General features: G+C 38.3%; 1 protein-coding gene across 9 annotated transcripts in view; it reads right to left on the reverse strand.

Moving 5' to 3' along the window:
* MCC (MCC regulator of WNT signaling pathway) overlaps positions 1 to 27970 on the reverse strand; it is a 207507-nt gene that overhangs the window by 135794 nt on the left and 43743 nt on the right. Inside the window, exon 1 of one of the 9 annotated variants that reach the window (XM_035562611.2) lies at positions 24907 to 25559. The exons of the other annotated variants lie outside the window; for them this stretch is intronic. Within the exon in view, the coding sequence (XP_035418504.1) occupies positions 24907 to 24963 (57 nt within the window). The 5' untranslated portion in view covers positions 24964 to 25559. Of the gene's footprint in view, positions 1 to 24906; positions 25560 to 27970 lie in introns of those variants that run through there. 9 annotated transcript variants of the gene reach the window in all.

Consider the following 27970-nt stretch of genomic DNA (forward strand, 5'->3'; position numbering starts at 1 on the left):
TCAGTAATGCTGCATACTTTCAAAGGGAATGTCTGGACTTTTAAAAGTATGAAATAAAAGCTATAGACTTAACTTCAGCTGAAATATAACTAAATAACTGAAACCACTGCTGTGTTGAAAGAAGTACAACACCATGATTTATTAGATGTTGGTATAATGAAGCTATCCCATGCAGAAAACAGCTTATTTAAAGCAGATGGGTTCGTGTGTTTCTCTACAATAGTTTTGGGTGCTCTATTACCTATTTTATTTAATAATGTAAGCTTGATAGTTTTTGTATGTTATTTAAATAGATCTAAGACATTTCTAGCAAGGGTAAAATGGTACAAGAAAAAATCCATAAGATAACATGAAGGCAAAAGATATACCTGGTTGAGAGATCCCAGCGATGAGTCTGAGGATTTACATCTGGAATAGAGCTTGCTTGCACTGAACGATTAAGTACATTTGAAATCATGATGCTGGGTCAACACTTAACTCTGCACAGAAAGATCTGAAGAGGGTTTTATTTTTCAGAGTAAGAATACCATGCTATCTGGTCTGATGCATAGTCTCGTTCACAGTCTCTCTCCACCCGGTGCCGCATGGATGCCTTTTGGTACAAGGCATGTGGTTCTCAGATGGATTCTCAAAACGCAGTTAAAATTACACTGCTGTTTCTTCTGCTATCCAGAGATGTTGGCTGGAAAAATACAATTGAAGTGAACCAGAAAAGTTTCTATTCTGATTTATAGAAACTGTAATAAAAGAATTCATGTCACATGTATTCTAGAATTCAGCTGAATTCTAAAACAAGTGACAAAGTCACATAGGGAAAAAAAAGATAAAAAAAAAAGCAACGTACTAAAAGTTGCCAGTATATCAGGGATGCTACCCTGTAGAGCAAAATTACATTTTTATTTACCAGGCTCTAAATTACTGTAGTTACTTCTTTACCTAAGGTATCAATTCAAATTTTCTGTAAGAACTTTTCCTTTATGCACACTCAGTTTGTGTTTTTTTTCAGGCATTTTTCATAACTCTCCCTAAGGTATCATAATCTTTCATCATTTAAAGAAAGATTTCTGTTCTCATGCTAAGGTACTGCGTATGCCAGTATGTATGAAAGACAGAGGTAAAAAGCACCTAAGCCTTTGCTATTTTAGTAGTCTGCAATCAACCTCCTCAACCATATTATCAAGCTTCCTTCACATACCTTTCTAGGTGCTGAGAGGTACTGTAAACATAAAACTTCAAAAAGCAAAAATAAATCTGAATTTGGCACAGACTAAACTTTCACATAATATCCAATCTCCACATGAAACTAGTTCCAGAAAACCCAGCACAATTTACATGGGGAGGGAAGGGGTGAGAAGAGAGGAAGAAAAAAATAATAATAATAAAAAAAAAGTAATTTTGTGGCAGAAAGTGATTGATGCTTCTATGAGAGGGTTCTTCATCTGGTATGAATATTACTTGTGTAGTTTGTCTGCACTGTCAAATAAAATATAGTCAAAGCAAAACTTTGCATTCCAGACTCAGGTAGGGCAGTTCCCCATAGAAAAAAAAACAGAAATTCTGCATCTGATCTACACTTCTAGAGTTTTGATAGCACACCTACACTAGCCAACAACAAAAAGAATACATGATTTCAGCTATTCTTACTGAGCTGACAAAAAATTTAATGTAGTGTCAGTTATATTGGCAAGAAGGCAAAGACTAATTATTCTGGATACCTGGTATGGATAGCACACTCAATCAAAGTCAGCAATTACATTTAAATACACAGAGATCCAAGAAAAGGATGCATGCCTATTAGGATCAAGCTTTTAATAACAGAAGTAAAAGATAGAAAACTTTACATGAAAGCACTTCACTTGTGTCACTAACTATGGTATCCCCGCACATAAACCACATATGCAGTCCCTCAGCATGGCATTTACATAATTGTGAGCAACACAACTGACGACAGACATTAGTGTTGAACTTCACAGCACTAAAGCAAGATTTAGCAAGTGTCATGGAAGCAATTTACAAAGGTACTGCCCTCCAGCTGTCTCTCTGGCCACAAGCTGCCATTCTTACAGCAGAGGCAGCAGAAGACACTGCTCAGTGGCTTCCTGACAAAACACGGTGCCTTACATAACCTCATGTTTATCTGTACTCAACGCCATTGATAGGTTTTATTCTAAAGTGTTGTTAGCACATATTCATCTCATTACAGCAGGCAGGAGATGATGGACTGATCAAAACATCAAGACTTAAGGTAAATTTTAACTTCAGAAAATGCTGGCAATATTTGGCACAATGCCATGTCCTGGAAGTATCAGATCAGCCTATTAGTACAGTAAGTAGGAAATACAAATATGATTTCACTTTCAGATTATCACAACTGTAACTGTATTCCAGTAAATTTGTAACATTTTGTCTTGCCAAAACCACCAATAGCTGACAGAACAGAACATTTTATTTTTGTACGGTTACAAAAGTCTGTGGAACAGCTTATGAAGCCTTGGAGCAACACACAAACTGTGACCAGTAAACAGATACGGATGGTACGATTCCTCTAAATTTGGACAAAGTGTTCAGCTGCCCTATCTCTGACTGCCCGACTAAATCACCATTATACCACTGACCCCTGGAAAATTACTATTAGAACAGCTCATCAAATAGGTACTTAGCAGAGGAAAGAAACAGATATTTCTCATGACACAAGTTCACAACAAGAAAACACGATACAGTTCTTAGGAATACTGCAAGATCCAATCATCAATACAATAATCAAACAATACACAGAAGTACTGTTTGATGTCTTAGCTGCAACTATTTACAAATACACTTACAGACACAGAAACACATACAAATATTCAAAATGTACGTCTTCAAAAAATCCAACGACTGTTTCTGGGACTTTTTCTTTTCTTTTACAAAGACATATTTAAAGCGTTTTCACAGGTACTGAGTAATATAGCAGATATATTTATGATAACGTCTTTTATTCAATCAATTTCTCATCAATATCAACTGCAGTAGTGATGCTTAGAAAATGGTAGTGAAAATTTGTTCCATTCTGCAGGGACAGCTTGCTCCCAAGCTCAGAGCAGCTACAGTAGTAGGATCCTGTTCTTTAAAACAAAGAACACAGGAGTCAGTCTCTGGCCTCAGGCAGCCGCTAACTTACACATCAGTGGCTACACTTTCCAAATGAAGAGTGCATTGTGCAGCCTGGCAACAGCTCGCAGCCGCTGAGTTGTGTCTGCCAAACACAGCCAGGGCTTAGAGCAGATCAATGGAAACAACCAGTGAGTCTGTACATTCATGCATCCATAGCATATATGGCTACCAGGCACTAAAGGAAAACAATGAGTTGAACGCAGATATTGGAGGACGCATACTGGGCTGGAAAGAAGAAAAAAAGTAAAGGAGAGCAGAAGCATGGGTTATAGCCTATCTGCCAATCTGTAAGAAAAGAGAACACGGATGACATACAACCTGAAAATCACTTTGGAAAGAACAAGAGTCTAAGAGTCAGCTGGGAGTTTAAGATAGATGAGCCAGACCAGATTTACACATGAACAGAAATCATAACGTTGCCAATAAGGAAATCACATTGCCATAGGAAACTCATTTCTCAGACATTTAACAGCAGAACAAGCATTCCCAACAGTGGTGAGTCCAAACACTTCTGGATATCCTACCTGAATTTCTTCACTTGTTGCTCAAGGAAGGGCAATATTTCTAATGAAGGAGCATTTAAGCTAAAAGCAGCCAGGCTTTATGCTGGGCAGAGTTAAAACACAGGCATCTGTTGGAATGGCAATATGTAGCAAAAACCCAAATTCCCTTGACAGTTAATTACATTGCATAACTATGGCTCTAAAGACAAAACACAGTCACTACGACAAAAAAGACATGGTTTGTACAAATTGCTATGACTCTTGAAAACCTTGATGATTATACCAGGATAATTCTTATGAAATGATCTTGACATTCTTGTCTTATTTCATCTAGTATTTTCATCTCCAACAAGACCAAACACTCTGTGTTGACGAATAATTTATTCCCATAACAAAAGGGCTTGATAGTCTTTAGGAGATGAGTCACCAAGTGAGAGTAGCTCTCTTAAAACATTGATACATCAAGATAGCAAACTTGCTGTAGTCAAGAAAGCATGATCTAACCATGGCATATGGATATGTTAACAAAATTCAATACAAAAACAAATTCTTAATTTATTGAGATTAAACAGGCATTCACATAACAAACTTTTTCAAGAGAAACAAGTGTAAAGGAGAAATGTTAGATCAAGTACCCTCTCCTCCCAAGGACCTCAGCCGAAGTCACAGATGTATATGATTATCAAATGATATAGTTTAAATCACAGAGAAACATGGAAGCAGAGTTTATGAAAGAGCTAATTCTTTAAAACTACTATCTAAGATGTGAAAACTCTCCTGTACTGCCACCTGCTCTTAAGAAACACTGCATAAATGGATGCATTAAAATGAATACATTTATTTTCCACATCCTTTATTGTCAGCTACATATCAGAGCAGAGATAAAGATTCAGTGTAATTACTGCAATCTCTCCAGTTTCTTTGATAACTATGCCCTATTCAGTAAATGTCAGACAGAACATTACTTTGGAACACTGGGCAGTCTGGATTTTCAATAACAGCTAAGTCTGCTCTGTGATTCATAGCAGATATGGTTTTCAAAATACCAGAGTCTTTCAGACAGCTGCACAGGTAATTGTTTTGGGATTATTATTACTACTACAGTAAAACAGCACATTCATTTAATAAGTCAAATGATATGTCTTTAAAAGGGACCCAAAACTAATCATGATAAGAAGTGGTAGAAAGCAAAGAGCAGTATTTTTAAAGAAATTGATCCTACCTACTTTAATGGTGACTTCAGACATTCTCTCAGACATGCTCTCTCATGTCCTCAGGTCTACCAGAGACCAGTATTTTGATACAAAGAAAAAGACCTTGAGATTGTTGGGTTTTAAATTATATACATATATTAAGTAATCCTTCGGGGAAACAACATCCTTTGCTCTGGAACACTGCCAGAGAAAGCACGGCTCAAAGGAATAGGAAAACATGAAGGAAAACATGGGAAAAAAGCATATTTCATATCACCCTGTTAACAAAGGAAAATATATCAGTTCAACAGCAACAGAAAAAGTGCATGCCATTTCTCAAAAAGCTTGGATTTTTCATAGATTTGAAACAGTAGGTAGTGGTGGGAGGGAGACATTTTAAGGAGGCTGATAATGCCCTAAAATAAAATTTTCCAAGAGCCAAAAAACGGTACTGCATTCCATTTAGACAACAACAAGGTGAGGACAAAGCTAGAATACTACTGACCCCCGGTTCATGAGAAACAAATGGCCAGCCTCTTGTGAGGTTCAAATCAACTGTGCAAAGAAGGAAAAAAAAAATGAAATCCAGATATTTGCAAAGCAGAAAGTGTCAGTCTCATTTCCCAAGACATGATTCTGCAAGTAATTTAGCTTAAAAAATACAATTCCAAACAATGTCGTCTTCTTTTCCATCACTAAATCCTCTTCCTACAGAGGACCTTGTCCTAAATTAAATTTTAAAAAGCCATCTTTTTCTGATATAACTGATATTTTAAAGGGGCACAAATAATATATCATAGATACACAGTATTTCATGTTTTCAAAACACTATACAAATAGTAACTAATGTTCAGAACACCCCTCTAATTGTAGATAAATAGATAAAAATAGGAGTCATTTCTTTTCTGATTAAATAAAGCATGGGAAGGGAGGGATCACTAAGTTTCCCCTTGCCCTGGGACAAAAACTGTACATGCACTTACTACTCTTCCTTTTAAAACAATTAGACATTTGGAATCTGTGCTGTCTCTAATGGCTTTCTGCTCCACCTAGACTGGAAATCATGCCAAGAATCTTACACACTAAAAAAGTCCAAATAGTCCTGCTGTACTTTGTGAAAGCTATATGCCATAAACAGCCCTTGACTGGATTGCAACTTTAGACAGGTCAACGATATTAAATACTTACGTGTATTTGCTCATGACCTGCAGCTACCCCACCATAAAGCTCTGTAATAGATAACCTACATTGTCATCTGGGATCCAAAAGGAAAGGACTTTATCTTTCATTTGTGTTCAGCTGCAATAAACTAATTTGCTTCTTCCTGAAGAAATTTAAAATATACATAGATTTTTTTCCCTGTGTATGAATTCCACCCATTGCCAGTGGAATCACAAGTTTTAAAGAAGTGAAAAATGGCCCTTTTTTTTCCCCAAATTATAAACAAAATCTGTGTTCTGGAACAGTTAAAAAGATTGGATACACGCTATGACTGTACAGTGTTTCCCAACACCCACACAAAAACTTTTTGATAGAATCACAGGACGCCAGTCCAGTTCCCATTCAGACACAGAACACTTAGAAAACACTGTACTAAAACATGTATTGAACTTTTTTTCTACATAAACAGGGATTACTTTCATACTGGTAACTTCATCTTTCATGTAAATACTCACTAAGATCATATGTAGGCCTACCTCAATAAACACAGATCAGGTGCAAGATTAATAATGCCCTCAGATTTCAGTGTGCTTTAGCATTTTACTACTTTAACTTGAGTCCCAGTTTTTTTTTTTTTAAACAAAAAAACACTTTTTTATTACTTCTCTTTGAAGCTTGCCTTCAGCATCTAGTTCTACCCTTCATCATCTAGTTCTACTCTTCAGTCTCTTGTGAAAGAATAACAAAACCTTTTTCCATTTTATCTGCAGGTAGAACTCCTCCTACACTGATTTTCATCTCCCTCCATACTTTGCCTTGACAGCAGCACAACAGTGGAAAATGATTACTGAGCTCAAGCATCTCTATGCCTCTTTCTATCTTTGTACCTCATAAATGTCTGAAAGCTACTACTTACTTAGACTGTGGTTCCATGATTATTGATATCGTATCTCAACACTGCCAGACCTCGTAGCAAAACAAATTCCATCTGTATGGGGCAAAGCCACATGTCTGTATTTCTACTGAATAATTCAGAAGTAATTATAACAGCATTTATACCAGCTTGTACCTTTATGCTGGCTATTGGAGGACAGACAACAGATAATCAGGTGTAAAAGTAACGTACTTCAGGCAGGCAATACCTGACCTGCCATGAAGCCTACTGTTAAGAAGGTAACATGTCAAAATATTTTGAACAATTCCAAACAGTGAGTGCAACTTTTTCCTTCCTTTTCCTTCCTCTTTTTTTCTCCCTCCGTTTTCTGAGTCCTTTATCCCTTCCTCTCTGTGCTCTGCTATAGGGCTACTTACCTCCTAGGACTGCAGTTCGGTGACACGTTGAATCTAAGACCCATCTAAATATGCACTGCAATACTCAAATTCAGCCATTTCCTCTTAGGGAGCCTAATTGCTATAGCAGCTTTGTAAGTGCACAGTGTTTACCAACAAACTAGAAACACCATAAGCGCTACTGTTCTGGTGGCTCTGATAACTTACTTTGCATGCTACATTAGCATGACAACTTAAAAAATGCCGGTCTCTACACTGTCTTGTTTGGTTACAAAAACACGGGTTTAAGACTAAGGCACAGATAAACAATAAATAGCTTTTCGAGCATACACACATGAAGACAGAAAAAGCTTAAGAATTCAAAGGAAAGGGAATAATAAAGGAGCAAAGAAAAAATTGTTTCAGGAGAAATAACATAAATCCCCATCTAGTAAGTGACATAAAATCATGTGATCTTTATTAATCTTCTATTAAGTCAATATTTTTTTTTAACCAGCAATTATTGATCATGTAACAACATCAACAAATTACTTTTTTCATGTGACCCAGTCTTGGATAAAGGATTCTGTTCAAAACCAAACGGAACTATCTTAGCAGTAATATGGAAACTGCACATTTTTTCAGGATGGCACTTTTTTTTTTTTAAAGCACTTTGACAAAAATAGATTCACCAAAAAAGTGAATAAAAAAAGAGGATATTATTTTTATGTTTGCCAAATTATAAATTAAAAGTTGAACATATTGCCAGGCTTGCAAAAATACTTTTTGGAACCTAGCCTACAAAAGAACTGTACTCTCTGTCCTTTTTATTCTCTTTTTACTTCAGCATTCATTTTATTTTAGCCTAACGAGAAACAACGTTTTCCTGTGGCTTCTAAAATTTTCACTAAATGAGAAGGATTGTGATTTATATTGACAAATTACATTACTATATTGCAATGACTTCATAATCATAATCAATGTAGTTGGTGCATAACCATAAATTGTGTATTGCTTATTAGATTTGCTAATTAGGAGGTTGTAAGGTCTTTATCTTCCTGCGTATAAAATTTTATGCATGAAATGCAGCAGTGCTGAAAGCAAAACACTTGGGTTAGTACCACTAATGAGTGTAGCAGTGCCAAAATGTCAGTGACTTCACTCTGGTCACAAAGGTCTCAGTTTGTCTGGGTCAATCGTTTTTCATAATTTCTATTAAAATGCCAAAGATAAGTTAGTAGAACACTAAAGAGAACAAAGTTAAACCTTAAATCCATTTTATTCTCTTATAAATAAAAAGGGTATTTTCTAGAGTAACATCAAAGATACAGATAAGGCTTTTTCACTGTTTACATTACTTTGTTTTCCCTTTTAAGCTCCCCTAAGACCATGGCCGTGGGCAACGACAAGAAACAGTAGTGGCACTGGGGACAGGGATCTACCAGACCTAAGACAGCTGCATATTACTACTGAGAATCCAGCTCAGAGTGCCAAGAACTACCTTCAGACAACTCTAAAATGCCTCAACAGTAAAAAGTTACTGAAGATGAGGATATTTCAGGAGACTACAGGAGAGCTCTCTCTTAACCGTAAGTTCTCCAGAAACCTTACTTTTAGCATTAGGATTTGAAGTACTGCACAATCCCCGAGAACTCTAAATCTGTGGTTACAAAACAAGAAGTGGTTTCCCATCAAAGCAAAGCCCTGCATTACAGCTGGACTGACACCACAGATCACCCTGACCAAGACATGCTAACCTCTTTTATGCTGGTTTAACTGTGACCGTTCGTTTTGTACGTCATGCTAATTAATCACATGGCAGGTACATGCCTTCACCCCAACAGAACTGGCCCCCTGCTCAAAGCACTTGCAGCCTCATATGGTCAACTCTGTAAGAGGTATAATTCCCTTGTCCTTTAATGAAGGCTATTAGAATGAGCTCTGAAGCACTGTGCAGAACTGTGGAGCAAAACATAAATAAAAAGACAGAAAAGAAGGGGCTGGGCACATACAAAAGCAAAGGGATAAAGGGCAGTAACAATAAATTACCAACTGTAAGAGGACCTAAATGAAGGGCTAATGAAAGCTGAGAGTACACACGGCATCCAGTAAAGCTGTGAGAAAGACACAAGAGAATGAACAGCAGACACAGACAACTGAGAAGCAGAAAAGCCTCCCCAAAGGCAACCCATAAAATTCAATAAACATCTGCTGATTGAGCCTCTAGGGTCTAAATACAACTACTACGTGGTGGGAGAAGAATTGCCAATGGTTTTGCTAACAATTCATCTTTAAGTGTACAAATAGGAGGCATCGTGACTTAAAAATCCTGTGCGTCATGGTTAACTTATTTTATTTTTAATCTATTCTCTCGAAATTACTAAATTACAATATCTCCTCATGCAATGCCATCAAATCTACTTAAAGTCTGCAACAATGTCTTTCTTAAAAGGGTAGAATTGTCCCAACTCAACCTACCATTAAGATCCTCTAAAATCCCTTTCTGTAAAATGGTCTTTTTAAGTATAATTTCATAACCATGCCCCGATAAGACACACTCCTCTCTGCGAGACCAAGCCAGGCAACAAGAATTGAGTTATCAGTTTGACTAATAAGATTTCTGATAAAGCATGTAACATAATGTAATTAACAAATTGAAACATAAGTTCTCATACACAATGACAGAATTGCATCAATAATAGTTTACAGCTTATTTCAGCTCCTCAAATGAAATGCACTATGAAGTACAAAGTATTGCTGCAGTGCTACTGGACATTACTGGCATTTCAAATTTAACACAAGGTTTACTCTCTATCAGTTGTCCTATTAATATGTTCTGAACAAAGGAAAGGACCTTTACTTACTTTACTTATACTCTGGCCTATAAACAACACCCACTAAACTGTGGCAACTTGGTCCTTTAACTATTCTAGGATAATAAGTCAGAAAATTTAGTGTTACCAACTGATCACAATTCCTATTCAGCCAAACAAAAAGTGCAGCTTTAGTCCTGGCCCAGCTGGATGGGAAGAAAACAATCTAGAAAGCAGTGAAAAATGGAACTAAAACAGGACTGTGAATGACTTCATCGAGTCCAAAGGACCACTAAAATTAATCACATGAATGTTTCAGTATCCCAATTGTGAATGTTTTTGATCATGTATTTTCATTTGTAAATTCATTTCATTTGTTCATTGTTGTAAAAATAAAAATACGCAAAAAATAGCTAAAGAAAAACTTTAAAAAACAGTTCTAGAATTCTTCAGTGTCCTCTATGCCTTTATCTACATTTCTGCTAAATAGGAATTTTTGAAGTTTAAATATTTTATATTATCATGATTTCTTATATATATATATATATCATGTTTTACCATACATATGGCATTGTTTTGCAGTACCTTAATATCCCAAAGTTATTGCATGCCAAGTATTACTAAATTATGCATTTGCAATTATTATTTTTTTTAACATTAAGAGCCATTAAGCTCATGACATATGAAAAAGAAAAATGAATGTAAGAGCACAGATCTCATTTAAACAGTCAACAGGTAGGGAAAAAAAGTTCTCTACTGTTACATTTGTAACTAACTCAGTTGTCAGAACAGTGTTCTGACACCCCTTAAAAGGTGTCATGAATCAGCAATAGTGGAAAATGTTCACAAAAGTTAAATTAATTTAATTTTCTGCAATAAATTTGAGATTTATTTCTTCCAGCCATCTTCTTTCCTCTTCTTCCTTCCCCTCACCCAGTGGATGCTAATTCCTGTTCCTTTTTTCCCCACACTGCAGTGTTCAGAATCAAGGCATCATAGCATGGGTTAGGTTGGAAGGGACCTTAAAGGTCACCCAAATCCAACCCCCTGCCATGGGCAGGGACACCTCCCACCAGACCAGGCTGCCCAAAGCCCCATCCAGCCTGGCCTCGAACACCTCCAGGGATGGGGCATCCACAGCTTCTCTGGGCGGCCTGTGCCTCACCACCCTCATGGTGAAGAATTTCTAATATCTAATCTATTACATTCTGGATCAACAGAGAACGCGCTATCACTAGAAAACCCCAAATGGCTGCATTTCAGAAACAAAACCTAAATTTAAACTTCCCTACAGTAATATATATAGTACTGTTTTTCTGAGATTCTTAGCAATGCATGTGGCAGAACATATGTGCTTTCAACATCCAGTAAGAACTAAAACTGCAAAAATCTTCCTTTGATCTCTTTGAGGGAAAACTTCTTCCATAAAAAGCCACTGCAACTTACTATAAAGATTAGCAGAGAGGGCACAAAGAGGAACAGCAGAAAGGTTTTTGTTTTTAAAGCATCCCTTGCTACTACATGAACGCTCCTGCCAAAACTCAAGTACAAAAAGGAAGCAAACAGAGAGTGGGTAACCTGGGGGGAACACAGAGACATCATCTGAGCATGCAGGACTGAAGTTAGGAATGCCAAAGCCCAGCTAGAATTGAACCTGGCAAGGGATGTAAAAGGCAAAAAGGGCTTCTGTGAGCACACAAGTGACAAAAGGATGACTTAAGGAAAATGTGGGCACACTGCAGAAAGCGGTGGGGATTCTGGTGACATAGGGCATGGAAAAAATGAGGTACTGGATGCCTTCTTTGCCAGTCTTCACAAGCAAGACTGGTCAGCAGGAATCCCAGGTCCCAGAGACCTGGGAAATACTAGAGCAAGGATGATACAACTTTGGTGGAAGGGGATCAGGTCAGGGAATACCTACATATACTGGATATATGCAAGCCAATGCACGCACAAGTGCTGAGGAAGCTGGCAGAGAGCATTGCAAGCCCACTCTTGATAATCTTTGAAGGATCGAGGCATTTGGGAGAAGTGCCTGAGGACTGGAGGAAAGCAAACAACACTGTAATCTTATAGACGGGCAAGAAGAAGGGCCCACAGAACTACAGGCTGGGCAGCCTCACCTTGATCCCTGCAAAGGTGATGGAGCACCTAAATCTGGAAACCATTTCCAAGCATACAAAGGACAAGCAAATGATTAGGAGTAGTCAGCATGGATTCATCAGGTTGAAGACACACTTGACAAGCTTGAGAAACCTCTGCAATGAAATGAGTGGCTTGGTAGATGAGGGGAGAGCAGTCAGTATTGTCTACCCGTACTTCAGTAAGACCTTTGACACTGTTTCCTATATGATCCCTACAGAAATGTTGTTGAAGCATGGGCTGGATAAACAGATGGCAAGGTGGACAGAAAACTGGCTGAACGGCTGGGCCCAGAGGGTGGTGATCAGAGGCACAAAGTCTAGTTGGAGGCTAATAATTAGTGGTATACCATGGGTCAGTACTGGATTTGATCCTGTTTCACATCTCCATTAATGAGCTGGATGATGGGGCAGTGTGCCTTCAGCAAGCTTACAGATGAAACAGAAGTGGGGGTAGTGGTGGATACACCAGGATGTTGTGCTGCCATTCAGAGGGACCTCAACAGGCTGGGTCAATAAGAGCCTCATGCAGATCAGAAAGGGGAAGGGCAAAGTCCTGCACCTGGGGAAGAACAGCCCCAGGCACCAGGTTGTGCTGGGGCCACCCAGCTGGAAAGCAGCTCTGCAGAAAAGACGCTGGGGGTCCTGGTGGGCACCAAGTCAAACGTCAGACAGAAATCTGCCCTTGCAACTAGGACTAACGATATCCAGGGCTGCATTAGGAGGAGCGTCACCAGCCTGGTGATCTTTCTTTCCCTTTTTCTTGGCACTGGTGAGGCCATGCCGGGTGTACTGGGTCCAGTTCCCGGCTCCCCAGTACAAGACAGACATGAAGCTGCTGGAGAGAATCCAATGAAGGGCCATGAAGATGATGAAGAAACGTCTCTTCTGTGAGGAACAGCTGAGATATCTGGGACTGTTCAGCCAGGAGAAGAGGAAGTTCAGGGGGAATCTCATCAGTGTATATAAGCACCTGAAGGGAGAATGCAAAGAGGATGGAGCCAGCCTCTTTTCAGTGGTGCCCAGTGACAGGACAAGAGGCAATGGGCACAACTGAGACGCAGCACGTTCCCTCTGAACATCACAAAACGCTTTTTCCCTGGGAGTATTACTAAGCACTGGCATAGGTTGCTCATAGTGGTTGTGGAGTATTTACCGTTGGAGTTAATCAAAAGCTATCTGACCATGGGCAACCTACACTTTGTGGCCCTGCTTAAACAGCATTCCTGGACCAGATGATCTCCAAAGTTTACTTCCAACCTCAACTACTCCGTCACTCTGTGATGGAAACTGAAATCTTATTACTGCAGAATATTATTATATAACATTCCAAATGAGATATGGCAGCCACCTATACCTAATTGGAATCAATTATTAAGTTCTAAAATGTTTAAATGACACATAAAAAGAGATTCAGCATAATACACATAACATGGAAATACAGGAAGTTAAAGAAATGTTCACAGGAAAGAAGAAAACCTCATTCATTAAATTAGCATATTGCAGAAGGGGTAGGTATTGAAATTCAACTGCGTTGACTTTCACAAAGAAAGATAATTATGGGTATACATAAGTATTCAGCTCTGCAGGACATGAGAGAATCTGTACATTTTTAAAAGCATGAAAAAAGTTCTTGTTTTGCAGAGATATATCAGAGTAACTAAATCCATACAGATCTCTATGCCAGACAGTGTTTAACTGTTATGAGCCAACACACTTTTTTTTTTAAAAAAGAAATCTTTGCGCCACAGGGAAGGCATCTCTCAGCAGAGAAGATGAAATAAAGAGATTCTATCTGTTCTTAATACCAGCTTCTCATAAGACAGAAGAAAAGTCATTCCTTTCAAAAGAAAGGAAGTATCATAACAAATTTCATCCTTTACATATAGCAGTCACCTTGATATTGCTGTCATACTGGTACCATTCACAGCATTTAAGTGACGTATCATGCTATAGCAGAGATATATTTTTCCTCAAAACTGATTTACTGATCTTACTAAAAACAACAGTATATTTACTTAGCACAGGCCAATCCTTCTACTGCGTTAGTTATACCTGTCTGAGCACTGGCTTCTGGTATACCAAGCATCACAAGAGAATCATTTGTTCCTATAGGAATCAGACTGCCATACATAAAGAGAAAGAACCAGCTGATAAACAGGTAGACCATCTTGAATTTAAATAAAAAGAACCAAGAAAGTCTGCAAATCAAACAATAGCAACATCCATAACCAGCAAAACATACACTTTAATATGTTATACAAGCAAAAAGGGAAAGAGAAGGAGCAGAAAGATGAAATTATCTCATGCAGATTTAGCAGCAGCAAAGGACAGTCCTCAGCACACTGTTCATAAATGGGTACCTGGACACTGGCTACAAAACAGATCTCAAGTATAAGCAGTTCGGGGTAGAGTCATCATAGCCTATTGTAAGCAAATATCAGTTAATTTAAGGCCTTTGCAAACAAATGATACACCAGGACTTGCAGGTTGCCAAAGATAGACTTACTAAGACCGTCACCCATGCTCAGTTTTGTGGGAACATCAGCTTCATCCATACCTTTGGAAACATGGTTCAGAAGGGCACTGAGCTGTCAATGAAATAATTTTGGCCTTACCATAGTGCACAGTAATGATCTTATATTTCTATGTCATCACAATCATATATCATCGTTCTATTGTGGAATTCCGATTGTCAACATTGCAACTATATAATTTAGTCTTTTGGACATATTTCAAAAAGTTGCAACAGTACTGAGGTACTGTTGTGTCTGTAGCAAACACTGAAACATCCTCACATTTTTTAGCATGTAAATGGTCTATCTTAAGAACACTCTCACTTCAGTTATCATCAGATGGCCATTTTCCATAAGCCTGATGGAAATTTCTACTTTGTGATGTACTATATCCTAGTGAAATCCTGGTAAAAAATCCTGGTAAAAATCCCGGTAAAAAAATTCAGCCAGCATCCACTGAAACATTTCCAAAATTCTACAATGGCTAGTGATTGTAATCTACAAAGTTTAGCCTGCAATCGATAATAACACAACCAACAACTATTTTAAAAAAGAAGCACTATAATGGTTCAAAATCCAGCAGCTGGGACTTGAAAGTGCCTGACTTAAAATGCTAATGTAAACATAATTCAAAGACTTTACACTAATGTATTAAAATGGATACTACAACCGCATAACGTTTTTCTGCTGCACAGATGGGAAACTTGAATATATATCCTGTACCCACACATTTTCAGCTCTAGTCTCTCCTTTATGGGCTTCTTTTCCAGATTACACTGTCTCCAACTATTTGTTACAGAGCCCGTATCCAGGTCTCATCCATACCCTTTGCAGCTGACTTCTCCCGCCAGCCTCACAGATCCCCATTCTCACCTTCCAGCAAAGACGTCTTGCAACATATCCAGCTTGCTGTCGAAGCAGTATTCCTGGTGACCTCCACTGCCCCATCCTTCTATGTCAAGTCATTACTTCAAGTCCTAGTTTCTGCTTCCAGCCTCCTTTGCACCTGCCAGTGAGAGCCTACCACTCCTTTGTGCCTTTTCCTGATTTCCAAGTGTCCTGGTTTCAGGTAGGACAGAGTTAATTTTCCTCCTAGTAGCTGGCAGGGTGCTATGTTTTGGATTGGAATGAGAAGAGCGCTGATAACACGCTGATGTTTTAATTGTTGTAGAGCAGTGCTTACACCAAGCCAAGGACTTCTCAGCTTCTCGCTCTGTCCTGCTAGCGAGCAGGCTGGGGGTGCAGCAGGAGCTGGGAGGGGACGGACCCAGGACAGCTGACCCAAACTGGCCAAAGGGGTATTCCATACCATCTGACGTCATGCTGAACAATATATAGGGGTGGCTAGCCGGGGTGGGGGGCCGGCTGCTCGGGGATAGGCTGGGCATCGGTCAACGGGTGGTGAGCAATTGCATCGTGCATCACTTATTTCGTACACATTATTACTATTAATACTATTATTATTATTATTGTTGTTGTTATTATTTTCCCTGTCTTAATAAACTGTCTTTATCTCAACTCACAGGCTTCACTTTCCCGTTTCTCTCCCCCATCCCGGAGAGGGAGGGGGGAGGGTGAGCGAACGGCTGTGTGGTGTTTGGCTGCCAGCCGGGCTAAACCACAACACCAAGCCCAGCTCTTGTCCTTTATAACTTTTAATCAGAAAACAAGATCCTCAGCAAGTGGTAAGACTTGACTGGATGGGTAAAGTTGGGAATTGTCTGAGGCCAGAAAGGAGCTGACATCTTCACACCATGTCACAGTGACTCCAGCATAACCCAAAGCCCAGCGATACAACAGTGGAAGATTTCCACCAACCTCTGAAATTAAGCAGTTAGATCTTCACTGCAGAAACTTTAACTGCACTGATCTAGACAAGTCTTAAACTAGTCACTTGCAAACATTCTTGCCCTTCCCCCTCCCTGATTACCTTCACAAGGTCAGTTAAAAGAAAAGATATGTAAATGGTAATGCCCTAGCAAATTTCAAGTTCTGTTTCAAACCCTGGTGACAGCAGAATCAGCAGAAGTTCTTGTATTTTTAACAGGAGAAAGTTTTACCTGCTTCACTGGCTTTATTTGTGGAAACAAATGTAACATTGTTTAATAATTTTCCCAATAAATTCAACTTAGGGATGGATGGACTTCAATTTCAACAGTCAACTTTTTGCAAAGCTAGAATGTAACAGGAGTTTACATTAGGAAGCAGCCTTAACCATGGCATTATCAGTCCCACCTAAAGATATTAACTCTTTCATTGCATTACAATTCCAATTTTTAAAAGAGCTATATTATAAAGGTAAGGCTGACCAAAATTTTAGAATTTCTCTAATTGCTATAAATATTTAACATACAAACTTAGTATTTTAAAAGGGGTAGTCTCTTCCTGCCTTATTTTTTCAATGTTCTATACTTTAATAACAAAAATTGTGTTGTTACAGTAGCAGCCACTAATAAAAGTCACTATTCTTGTCAATACCTTTGCATTTAGCTGAGAATAACAGAGCAACAAAAGCAGAAATTAGAAATAACACAAAGTAAAAAGTTCTCAAGACATTAAGTAAAACCAGAAATTCTTCACTGATCACATTTTCATCTGCATTTAGAAATAGTTAAGACAGAGACATCTGGATACTACAGAAAGAAACATTTGACCATAGTTAAGTCATGTTTAAAAGTAAATACAAATTTAAATACCACAAGCTTCAATTTCAGGTTCACCTCCTAAGTCTAAATATTTACATAAATACTGTTTTTAAACATTTTATGTAATATCAGCTTGCATTGAGAGAAGTAGCTTTTCAATGTGCATGTCAAAGCAGCAGTCAACAGCACACAGCACTCCAAGCAAAACTTCCGAACATGAAAGGGAGAATTACTCTGTCGATGACTTAATGACAACGTGGAAACCTTTACCTGTTACCCTGATTGCTTCCAAGCTCTCAAAACTCAACTATAATGTCAGATTTTGAATTCTGTCACAACTCTTTGTTAACAACTCACTTTTTATTACAAGTATCTTGGGATCTTTAAGTGACCCTAATCATTATTATTTATGCATTATCTTTTTAAATTTGGTAGGACTGAAAAGATGTTAATTAATAGTTTAATTTAAGTTACAAATTTACATGTATGATTACATCGACTTAGTTAGAATACAGAACCCAATTTCCAGTTTTAATGAATATCTCTGTTCATTATAGATGGCAGAAGTCTAGATCTTCTGAAAAGATAAATCATTCACACAGAAGGTTCATTTATATAGCAAATTCTGACACAGGACTAATGCAGACTACCAACAGCATCAAAAAATTATCATTACCAGCACCAGATCACACTCCCCACACCTTGTTTCATCACAAAAAATCTTTGAATTCAGAGATCACCACATTTCCCTGTAGAGTACATTGGCTGATATATTACTACTACATGCAACAGAATAATTTAAGGAGGCTTTTCTGTGCGTTCTAGAAGCAGAAGTAAAATCTGCAACTTTAAACACTATGCAAGTCAAAAAGACTATAAAACCTAAACATGAGGGAAAAAAAAAAAAGAGAAAAAAAAAGAAAAAAGGAGTGGCAACAACACATTTCCTTTTCAATCTTGTATCACGCTACTCAGGGCTCCAGTACAAAATATCTCATTATATCCTACCACAGCTGCCCAGTTTCACTACAAAGCCTTTCCCTGTGCTCTCTCTCCACACATACATACAGCATAGACACTTTTGCCTTGGAAACAGTGACTCTGCAATCTATGGAGTCTTCCTGCAGAAAGTTTCATTTACGTGTTCCTTTACAGACTGCAGATCCATAGATGGCAGAGTAAGACAAACCCAAAAACCCTTGCAAAACAAGGAGTCTCACAACTGTTCCCACACGTGGCCAGGTCTTGGTAAGTTCAAGACTGTACATAGGCAAAAACACGTTTTTATTCTCCAACACAGACTGGAAGAATAGAAAAGGAAGGTCGAGTTGACCTTTATCTCCAAAAATCTCCTGGGAATGAATTTTGGCTTTTTAATGTAAGAATAAAAACAGGAAGTCTCTATAAACATTTAGAGGACCCAATACATTGGTAACGTTACTTTCACAGCACACATTTGTCTTTATTAATTTCTCAGCCTGTAAGGCATTTTTCAAATACGTTTTTCTAGGACCAAGGAATATTAAAATATCAGGCAGATAAGTTACATAATCTGTCTTTTTTCCATTGGAAGGCTGCAGAAGAGCATTATCTGTGCTGACAGTGTCTGGGCATTTTGAGTAATCTTTTTATAGTGCTTCAATTTAATAACATCCAAGCCTGGAACACACTCTGTGCCTGATAAGCAGCTCATACAAATCCAGAAAGTAAACATTCTTTGAAGTCACTGTATTTTTTACACCGGAAATACCAGGCATCAGTCACACCGTAAATTACATACGTTGATCATGCCAGAAATAGAACCCCCTCAGCTAGACTATGGATTCAATTTCATGTTCCAACCCATGTTTCTAAAATCAGCAGTACAGTTCACTGATAACATAAGAGCAAACTTGTCTGTTAATAAACTGTGGATGTATGTCCAAATGATGCAGGAAAAGCTGGCTTTCCTCTTTCAAAGAATGGTTCCACCTATATAACATATAGTAAGTTTCAAAATAAGTTATAAAAATAAATTAGATTTTTCAAAGAGATGAATAATCCATAGATTTGTGGAACAGAAGAGCAGTGAATCCAATCTAGAACCTGCATTCAGACTCAATAGTTACTATCCTGGAACACAATCAATAAAGTTTCCCATTAAAGTCTCTTCTGTAAATTAGATAGCTATATCAGTGTAACTGAAATGCACAGTAACTCTTTAAATTCTTTAATTATATTTCACATTTACTATCTCAACACCCCTCAAGACAACAATATGTTAAAATGTCATATTTCTAAAGTTGTCACATATGCCATTCAAATCAAGAAAAAGGACAGGCAATGGGCAGAGTTCACCTAAAAAAGACTTTTAAAGAGGTACAGCAAACTGTCCCTCCCCACCTCTGTAACATTGAAACCAAGAACACCCTTCTAAGACTACAGATATTATTGCTACCAGTAGAGTTTTACCCAGATCTCCACTAGAATCCATTTAAGAAAGTTTCTCCTTATGACACTTTGATTTAAGCATACTGGGTTGCTTTGTTCACTCTTCCAAGACTTATGTGTAGCGTCAGCTGTTGCTCAGCAGTTCACAAACACTGTTCACCTTTTCAGTTTATCTACTGAAATTAAGTAATTTAAAAAGATGCCATATTTAGTATTGGATAATCACATTTCACTCAGCTCTGTTGCAAGACCGCAATATTTCAAAGGATTGTGACAATACCACAACTCCCAGAACATCGTCATCTGCTTGGCGAAAAACATACACCCTCTCTGGTGGGAAGATGCTGTACATGCTTTTTTATTACAGGTTCCATACACCTTTCACACTGAAGGCCAAAGGCACGTCCAGCAGCAGAGACAGGCTTCCAATGGGAGATGGTGCTCATCTGTTTACAAGAAGTACTGAGAGTGCACTTGCACGCCTGTTGCACAGCCAAAGACCATTCAGGAAGCAGATGCGGCGTGACATTTGCTCGCTGACTGTCTTAATAAGACTGCCAAACCCAGAAGACAGAACAAGTGTTTGAGATTTAATCCCAGCCTTCAATGCATACAAAACCTGTTCCCTATTCCATCAGTGCTATTTCCTCACATGCATGTACGGTATGAGCACAAGCTGACGCTTGTTCTAGAAGAGCAGAGAAACACATGGGAAAGTACCTCAGGGTGGGGACTGCTGCTGCTGAACTTTCCCCTTCCCAGAGGGGCTCAGGCTGGTGTCCTGCACCTCATCCCGCAACTCCTCTCAGACTCACTCGCTCTCTATCTAAGGCTAGGAAGTGAACATTTTGGCTTGCAAAAACCTAACTCCCAAGCACAAAGAAAGAAGCAGAAGGTATAAAGTGTGCACCTAAATCAGCACAGTACCTTTTAATTTTGCTGTGCAGAAAATATATCCTTTTTTAGAAATTACACACCATCAGTTTATACACTGAATGATAAAAAGAACATAAACGGTAACATTAAACAAAACATTTGCATCTAAACTGCTGAATATATTGCAATACTCTAACACCAACACTTAGCCCACAACAAAATCTCTTTGGCGTTGTCTTAGCAGCACCAAGTTCACTAGCCTCCCTCTAGTGAAAATCGTATCCAAGGATATAATTTGGCTCTTGATCCAAGGATATAATTTAGCCCTTAAGTATACAACTGAGAAGGACATCACAAAGCTCAGCTATTTATTCCCTTAGTGTTCCTACATTACTCATTTGAACTGTCTCAGATTAGGCATGTGCGTGACTGCTGACCATATTTAGCATGACAACTGTACTAGGTCAGACCACAGATCTCCCTACCTCAGCACACCCGTATCAGTGGATAGCTAGGGAAGGGTACAAGAACGAGCCTAGCATGTAGTAGCACCTCCCTGTAAGGCTACTTCAGCTTTAGCAAACCAAGGTTCATGGGCTTCCTGAGGTAGAGTCTTTGAATTTGGAAGAAGAAAGTACAGATTAGACCATCTAGCTCCTTCTGTAGAAACACCTCTTTCTGCAAAATTACCAAGTGAATATATACAAAGCATATGAATTCTGATACAGTTTCATTTTAACCACATTTAAAAAAAAAACAACAACACAGAAACAGTATAATTGCATTTTCTGTGCACTGAACTACTTACTTGTACATGTTTTCAGTGACAGTCACGATGCTCGCTTTAAGTATAATCACATAGTGTACTCTTAAGGTTTACAGTACTGCATGACTAAAAAAAAGAAAAAGAAGGAATCCAAAGAGCACATACCTAATTTGTGTGTTATGTATTGTATACACATCACATCCATACTTAATGAAGCCTTAAAAAGCAAACTCCATAAATAACGTTAAAGGCATAATATTGATTGGCAGGTGAAAGCCCACATAGTTGGATATCACTATTTACTTAAAAGGTATCAAAGCCTGTACTGCATTCTCATGGAGTACAGAAAGAGTCATCTGCGAAATTCAGATTTTAAAAAAAAATTTGCCTCTCTTAATGTATCACTTACTTAAAAACAAACAAACAAAAAAAAGACACTAGCACCACCACAGAAAGCCTTGCAACACAAGAACAATGTTTTTTCTACCACTGTATTTAGTTACAACACACTGAATCTCCCATGCAAACAGCACATTGGCCAATCTTTCTTTGAACAGAACAAAAATAAGACTGAAGGGAAAGAAAAGCAGAGAAAATAAGGCAACATACTGATATACGGATCAATAAGCAACAGTTTGAACTCTAAAGCTAGAAACCACAAAGCATGAGTTTTGTACAAGTCAGACTTACCTGTGATAGAAATCTGATTATTTTCTATTTTATTTAATTTCTGCATGACCTTTGGAATGGAACAGGGAGAAGCAAATAAAGACTATCGAGATTTCTGTTTACCTGGACAAGAGTATAGGAAGAGCAAACATCAACCACACAAAAATTTCTACAATTACAGCTGTGTCTTGAAAAAATTATGTAGCTTATATTTTGCACATTTCCCAAAGAGAGATCTAAATCTCAAGCAGAGAAAGTTTCAATACAAATGGAATGAGTTGCAATAATTTCATTTTCTATTTTGTCTAATGCATCCATTCAAGAACACATTTACTATACCTCCAGGGCTTTGTAGTTTTCCTATTTATTTTAATAATAGTAGTTTCATGCCTAGAACTTCACATACTAAAACAAAGAGACAAAAGCACCTACAATAAAATCCACTGTGCATTGTAGACTTTCTTGGTCTGTCATTCTTTTGCCATGTAGACATACACACTGGTAACAACCACTGCAACAGGAAAATATGAGCTGACAGTAGAGTCAGAGTTTCAAGTGAAAACAGAGTAGGACTGCACTAATTTCCTCTTGTAGACAGTTCAGTTTCAACTTCTCCCATTGAACACAGTGCCTCTGTCTTCGATTGATCAAAAATAAATATGGCATACAGAAGATATAATCAGAAAGTAAGGAAAAGGGAAAAGCACGACAAAGATGTGAGAAACACAGATAGGCTTTCCCAAAGGCTTCCTGTCTTCAATAACAACAAAAACAGCAGTTCAAATCAACAGTAGGAAAAGGCATAATGGAAGCATGCAAATTACATGGAGACAACAGTTGGCTGAATAATTAAAGGTAAGCAAGCAACTAACTGCATCTCAGAGTACTTATGCGTATTCTCCCATGTAGGGCTTATTTCTGTAAGCCCTCCATGTTTCATTCAGAATGTGCTGTTTTATTTAAAGACCAATACTGAGGCTGACCTGGCCCTTTGAGTGAAACGGACTAAAGCATGCTTACACAAGCAGCTCAAATCACAGAGATGATAACCAGCAGCAAAGAAACGATGATTAGCAGCTGGGGAAACTCAGGAACGTAACATCTTCACTGGTATGTTTGCAGTCAGAAAGGGGCCTACTTCTAACTCATCTGTGGCACCAGACTACAGATGTAAATCAAGTATTAAAGTTCATTGGAATAAACAAACAAACAAAATGTTCCATGGTGCGTGGACACAGACTCCTTTTGATATTTCTCATGTTAAAACATCGGATGCAAAACATACTTACAACAAAAGTCTTATTTTGTGATGGGTAAAGTAAACTTGAACAGGTAATGTTTCAAGGTAGAAGAGTCGCTGCCTGCTCCAAATAGCTAAGCAAGTATCAGATTTTTGTGACACTCCACATTGTGTGTGACCCTGGAGCCTTGAAAATCAAACGTTGAAGGAACAGAAAGCAGTGAACAACAGACCAACACGAAAAGTGTAGCCAGGAACCCCATGGCAGACTCTTTACAAAAATAACCCAGGCTTTTATACTGAGGTTATGAACTCAATCTATGCTGTGTTGCCAGTACACAATTTCTAAACAATCATTTGAAAAAGTAACATAGAGTTAATTTAATTGAACTATTTTGTAGTTAAAGGAGGAATATATACAGAATTTCTTTTAGTAGAACTCCCCAGCCACAAACCTACCACTCATCTTCCATGGCGAGATACTGCACTGGCTTAGGTCTCTCATATTTACTTTGCTTTCCCCTACACTGCTGCCCCCCCCCACAAGCCTACTGATTCTGATTAACTTTCCATGCTATACCTCATTGTCTCCTATCTCTGTACAATTAACTCCTCAAATTGTGAACTCTCTCATTCTGCTAAGCACGTCCTATTATTTCTAATAAAATATAAAATAAATAATGTTACAATGTAAGATGTATCAAAGAAATAGGCAAAGAAGAAAGAGGACCATTTCAGTTAAACTGGGAAAGCAGATTCAATTTTCTACAAAATGACCTCAATAAAATGCTTGGGATTTCAGAACATAATTCAAATTAGCAGTTCTCAGGACAGGTAAACCCATAAAGATGATGCATCCAAAACATTTCAGCGACTGCCAGAAATACACCACTTCTGAAATATTTATTAAGTATTTGCATAACATCTGATATGGCTTTAATTTCTAATTTATTAAAAACATACACAAACATGTTGTACAAAAAACAGACATACCCACAACTTAAAGAAATAACAGCATACTAGGTTTTGCAATGGAAAAGCAGAAAGTTTCCCATGGCTTGATATCTTTTAGGCAAGGAAAATAACATTCACCTAACCTAAAGGAACAACATCACGTTGGATAAATACAATCAAATACAACTTTGCCAATGTTGTTGTCACACCAATAAATATTTGTCATCTTCCGCTCACCCCACCTCCCTCCTAAATTAGTCACCATCTGGTTAATATCAGCTGAGATCTCCATATTTCACCTACTGCAAAGATGAACCTTGGGTATAAACACAGCTCTTGGGAGGTAAGGGAATCTCTGCTGCAGGGAAACAGGAAAAAGCATCTCTACACGATTACAATCATTTGCTTTTCACCAGTCTAAAGCAGCAAGAAAAGTTCAGGTCATTTCCTCACTGGCACAGCAAGTTATAGCAAGATACACATTCTATTAATTTTTAATTGCATTGCTTGCAGAGTGAAAACCCAAACGGGGAGCGTTTCTTTTTAAAGCATAAAGAAGGGCACTGAAACTGCTTACCTCACTCAGCTCTGCAGGAGAGTCATTTCCATATTTCAAAGCAACTCCAGAATTCATGATGAGACTTCTCAGAGCTTGATGATTTCTGCAGGTTTTAATGCTTCGAAGCTTTGTTTAACTGATTCAATACTTTCTTCTGCAATTTTTCCCCGTCTTGCATATTTTGCTCTAGACAGCCATTTTTACTCCACATTCATAGTTAAAATTAATGACGTAAGATAATCTAAAAGAGCCAAACTGGTTTTCACGTCACATATAATCCATTGCTGTTAGCGATTTGTTAATACTGTGGAGTGCTCAGAAAACACAGAGAAGGAACTGCTTGCCCAGATCCCAGGGCTGTCTCAGTCCATCTGCAAGTCGTGCTTCACCTCCACTGTCCGTTTTCTGCTGCTCTTTTCCACAACTCTGTTTAAGGGCATCTCACAAAGCCACTTAATGTAATGATTTGGTAAGCTTCATGCAAGTTCACAGAGAAAATAAAAGGAGAGTGCTGCGAAAGTCTTCAATGTTCAGGGAGAGAGAAGGGAAAAGAAAAGACAAACCCCCTCCCCAAGACAAACCAATCCTGCACTTCACGCTAAAGTTTCCCCTTCCAGTGAGCCTGTAGTTTAAGTGGTTTATGATCAAACACAGCTGTCTTGCTGCTGGCTAAAGGGTGCATGGAAGGGGCGGTACTAAAAGGAGAGCGCAAGTGGGAGGGAGAGAGCTATAGAGAGTTCATTTTGGAATTACAGGCATCTTTCCAGCTTTCTGTATACTAATTACTGTACCCAAAACTGTAAAGCTAAGCAAGTAACAGGAAACGCCACCTGGATAACAATCAAGTTGGAATCCTATTTTCCCATTCCCATGTGCAATTAAGTAAGGAGAGCCAGGGGATTCTGGGGATGGGGGTTGTAATGATCTCAAAAGGTCACAGTAAAACCAAAAGCACCACTAGAAAGCTGCAGGTTTTACAGAACACACTGACATTTCACAAAGACTTTGGGGAGATACTATGGGAAGAAGGTGGGAAAAAATACTTGCTTTCAACATGCAACAAATAACCTAGAAAAATCCTTAAGAAATTGGATTTGAAGACACACTCTACTCATTGCAAGAACAGAAGACCTCCGTTCCCCTTCCTTCCATCCCCTAAAATCTACTGGCAGTCCTACACAATTTGTGATGCTGGATTATGATGCATTTCTGAGTTAGAACTGGGGAATGCCACACTCCACAGCTGAAATTTACCTATCAGCTTAATACAATGTATTATAACAGTGTCAATTCCTGAGAAGGGTTCTAAAAAAATTTATGAGAAACAGGAACAAATTCTATAAAAGCTGTGGTACAACCTTTGCACCTTTGCAAAAACATTTACTTGTAAAACGATGCTCTCCAAAAGTAAGATTTTGAAAGTCAGCCTGGGACTTTAGTTTTATTTTATCCTCTATTAATCACAGATGAATACCAGCATGCATACATACAGATAATTCATCCAAATGACAATACAGAAAGTGCATTAAGAAGTAGGGCCAAGATAAACACATGCATATTGATCCATGATGGACTAGCATTTTCTGTGTCCCTGTCCTTCACCAGTGCCCAGGATCAGGAACTGCAACTTTGGCTCAGAAGGTAAAGGGGAATGTCTCAGTCTCTTTACATTTTTCCTTTTAATCTCTGTGTCTGTTTTCAAGGTCTTCCCTTCTCTTTTCTGTATTTTTCTTATTCTCCAGTTTGCTTTCTAGTAATCTATTTTTATATTTACCTTCTTTTTTTTTTTTATGTTCACCAAGTGTTGCCTTCATTCTTCACTATTTTACTCCTTGAGAGCATCTTTCCTGCCTCACCTTTATGTTCAGTTCTAACTGTGCATTTAGTGCTTCTCTGTATTCCTTATTTATGTGCTTTGTTCCTGACATATGTTTCCATTTATCTCCCCTCAAGCAGTGACAACGGGCTGCACTGCTCTCTGCTGGCAGATTGCTGCTGTCTCAGCCACAAGAGACGCACAGCACAGTGCGACACAGGGCAAACAGTACATTCCACCTCCAGTGGGTAGGCTGCCAGGAAGATGCAGGGTCCTCCAGACTGCAGTGTGAAACAGTGTATCCAGAGTAGTTTTGTGCACTGATTTCCTGTGCATTAAGATGTGATTAACAGTGTTTTATATCCAGAAACAGGTGTCCTACCTCATTTCACATACAAGAGTAAAAAACACTTGAGTTCAAAACCTTCTGCAGCTGACACATTACATTTTAAAACATTTTATTTTTTCCAAGTTATGGCTTCCCAAATGGGAGGGTGACAAACTTTTCTGTACTTTGTATCAGTATCCCTAACAACTTCTATATTTTCTCTCAAATACTTAGAATCTCTTCTGATCTTATCTTTGTCCAATTTTGGCAGCTGTATCAAAGGTTCACCAACAAAGGGATGGCCCCAGGATTATCTAAAAATAAAATTCTACAGTCTTCCTTCACTAAAGTAAGATCACATTTATTAGGGCTCCAATATACTGCATTTCCCATATTACCTCCCTATATGCAAAATATTTCCTTGCTGACTAAAAACAGGCACTTAGAAATTAAAAGTTCCGATTTACTTTCTCCACTCACCATTGCTGTCCATTCCAGGCAGAGCAGTGATCCAACAGACGAGAGCACATGGCACTACAGAAGCATCCCAACCGTAAGGGTGAGGATCTGAGCTAGCACCACATCATACTGCACCTGTACGCTGCACAGGACTTTTTTCTGCCTCTTTCCAAATCCATATAGTAACATGACGGAAAGAGATAGAGACGTTGACTGAGAAGTGACAGCAGAATTTACAGTTTCAGATGTACACCAGAACACAGGAGATACATGCAGATACTTTCAGAACAATATTCATTTTTAAATTAAAAATTAAAATTAATTTGTGCAAACTAATGAAACAGTTAAACCAAACTGATGAAAAAATGATTTTGTTTTAATTCCAGAGGACTCCCACTGCAATCAGTGCATGCTTGCACTGAGTGGTATAGGATTACACACTGCTGAGTTAAAAAGCATCAATCATTATCTTTTACTAA

The sequence above is a fragment of the Cygnus atratus genome, chromosome Z, assembly GCF_013377495.2.
Source record: "Cygnus atratus isolate AKBS03 ecotype Queensland, Australia chromosome Z, CAtr_DNAZoo_HiC_assembly, whole genome shotgun sequence".
Lineage (NCBI taxonomy): Eukaryota > Metazoa > Chordata > Aves > Anseriformes > Anatidae > Cygnus > Cygnus atratus.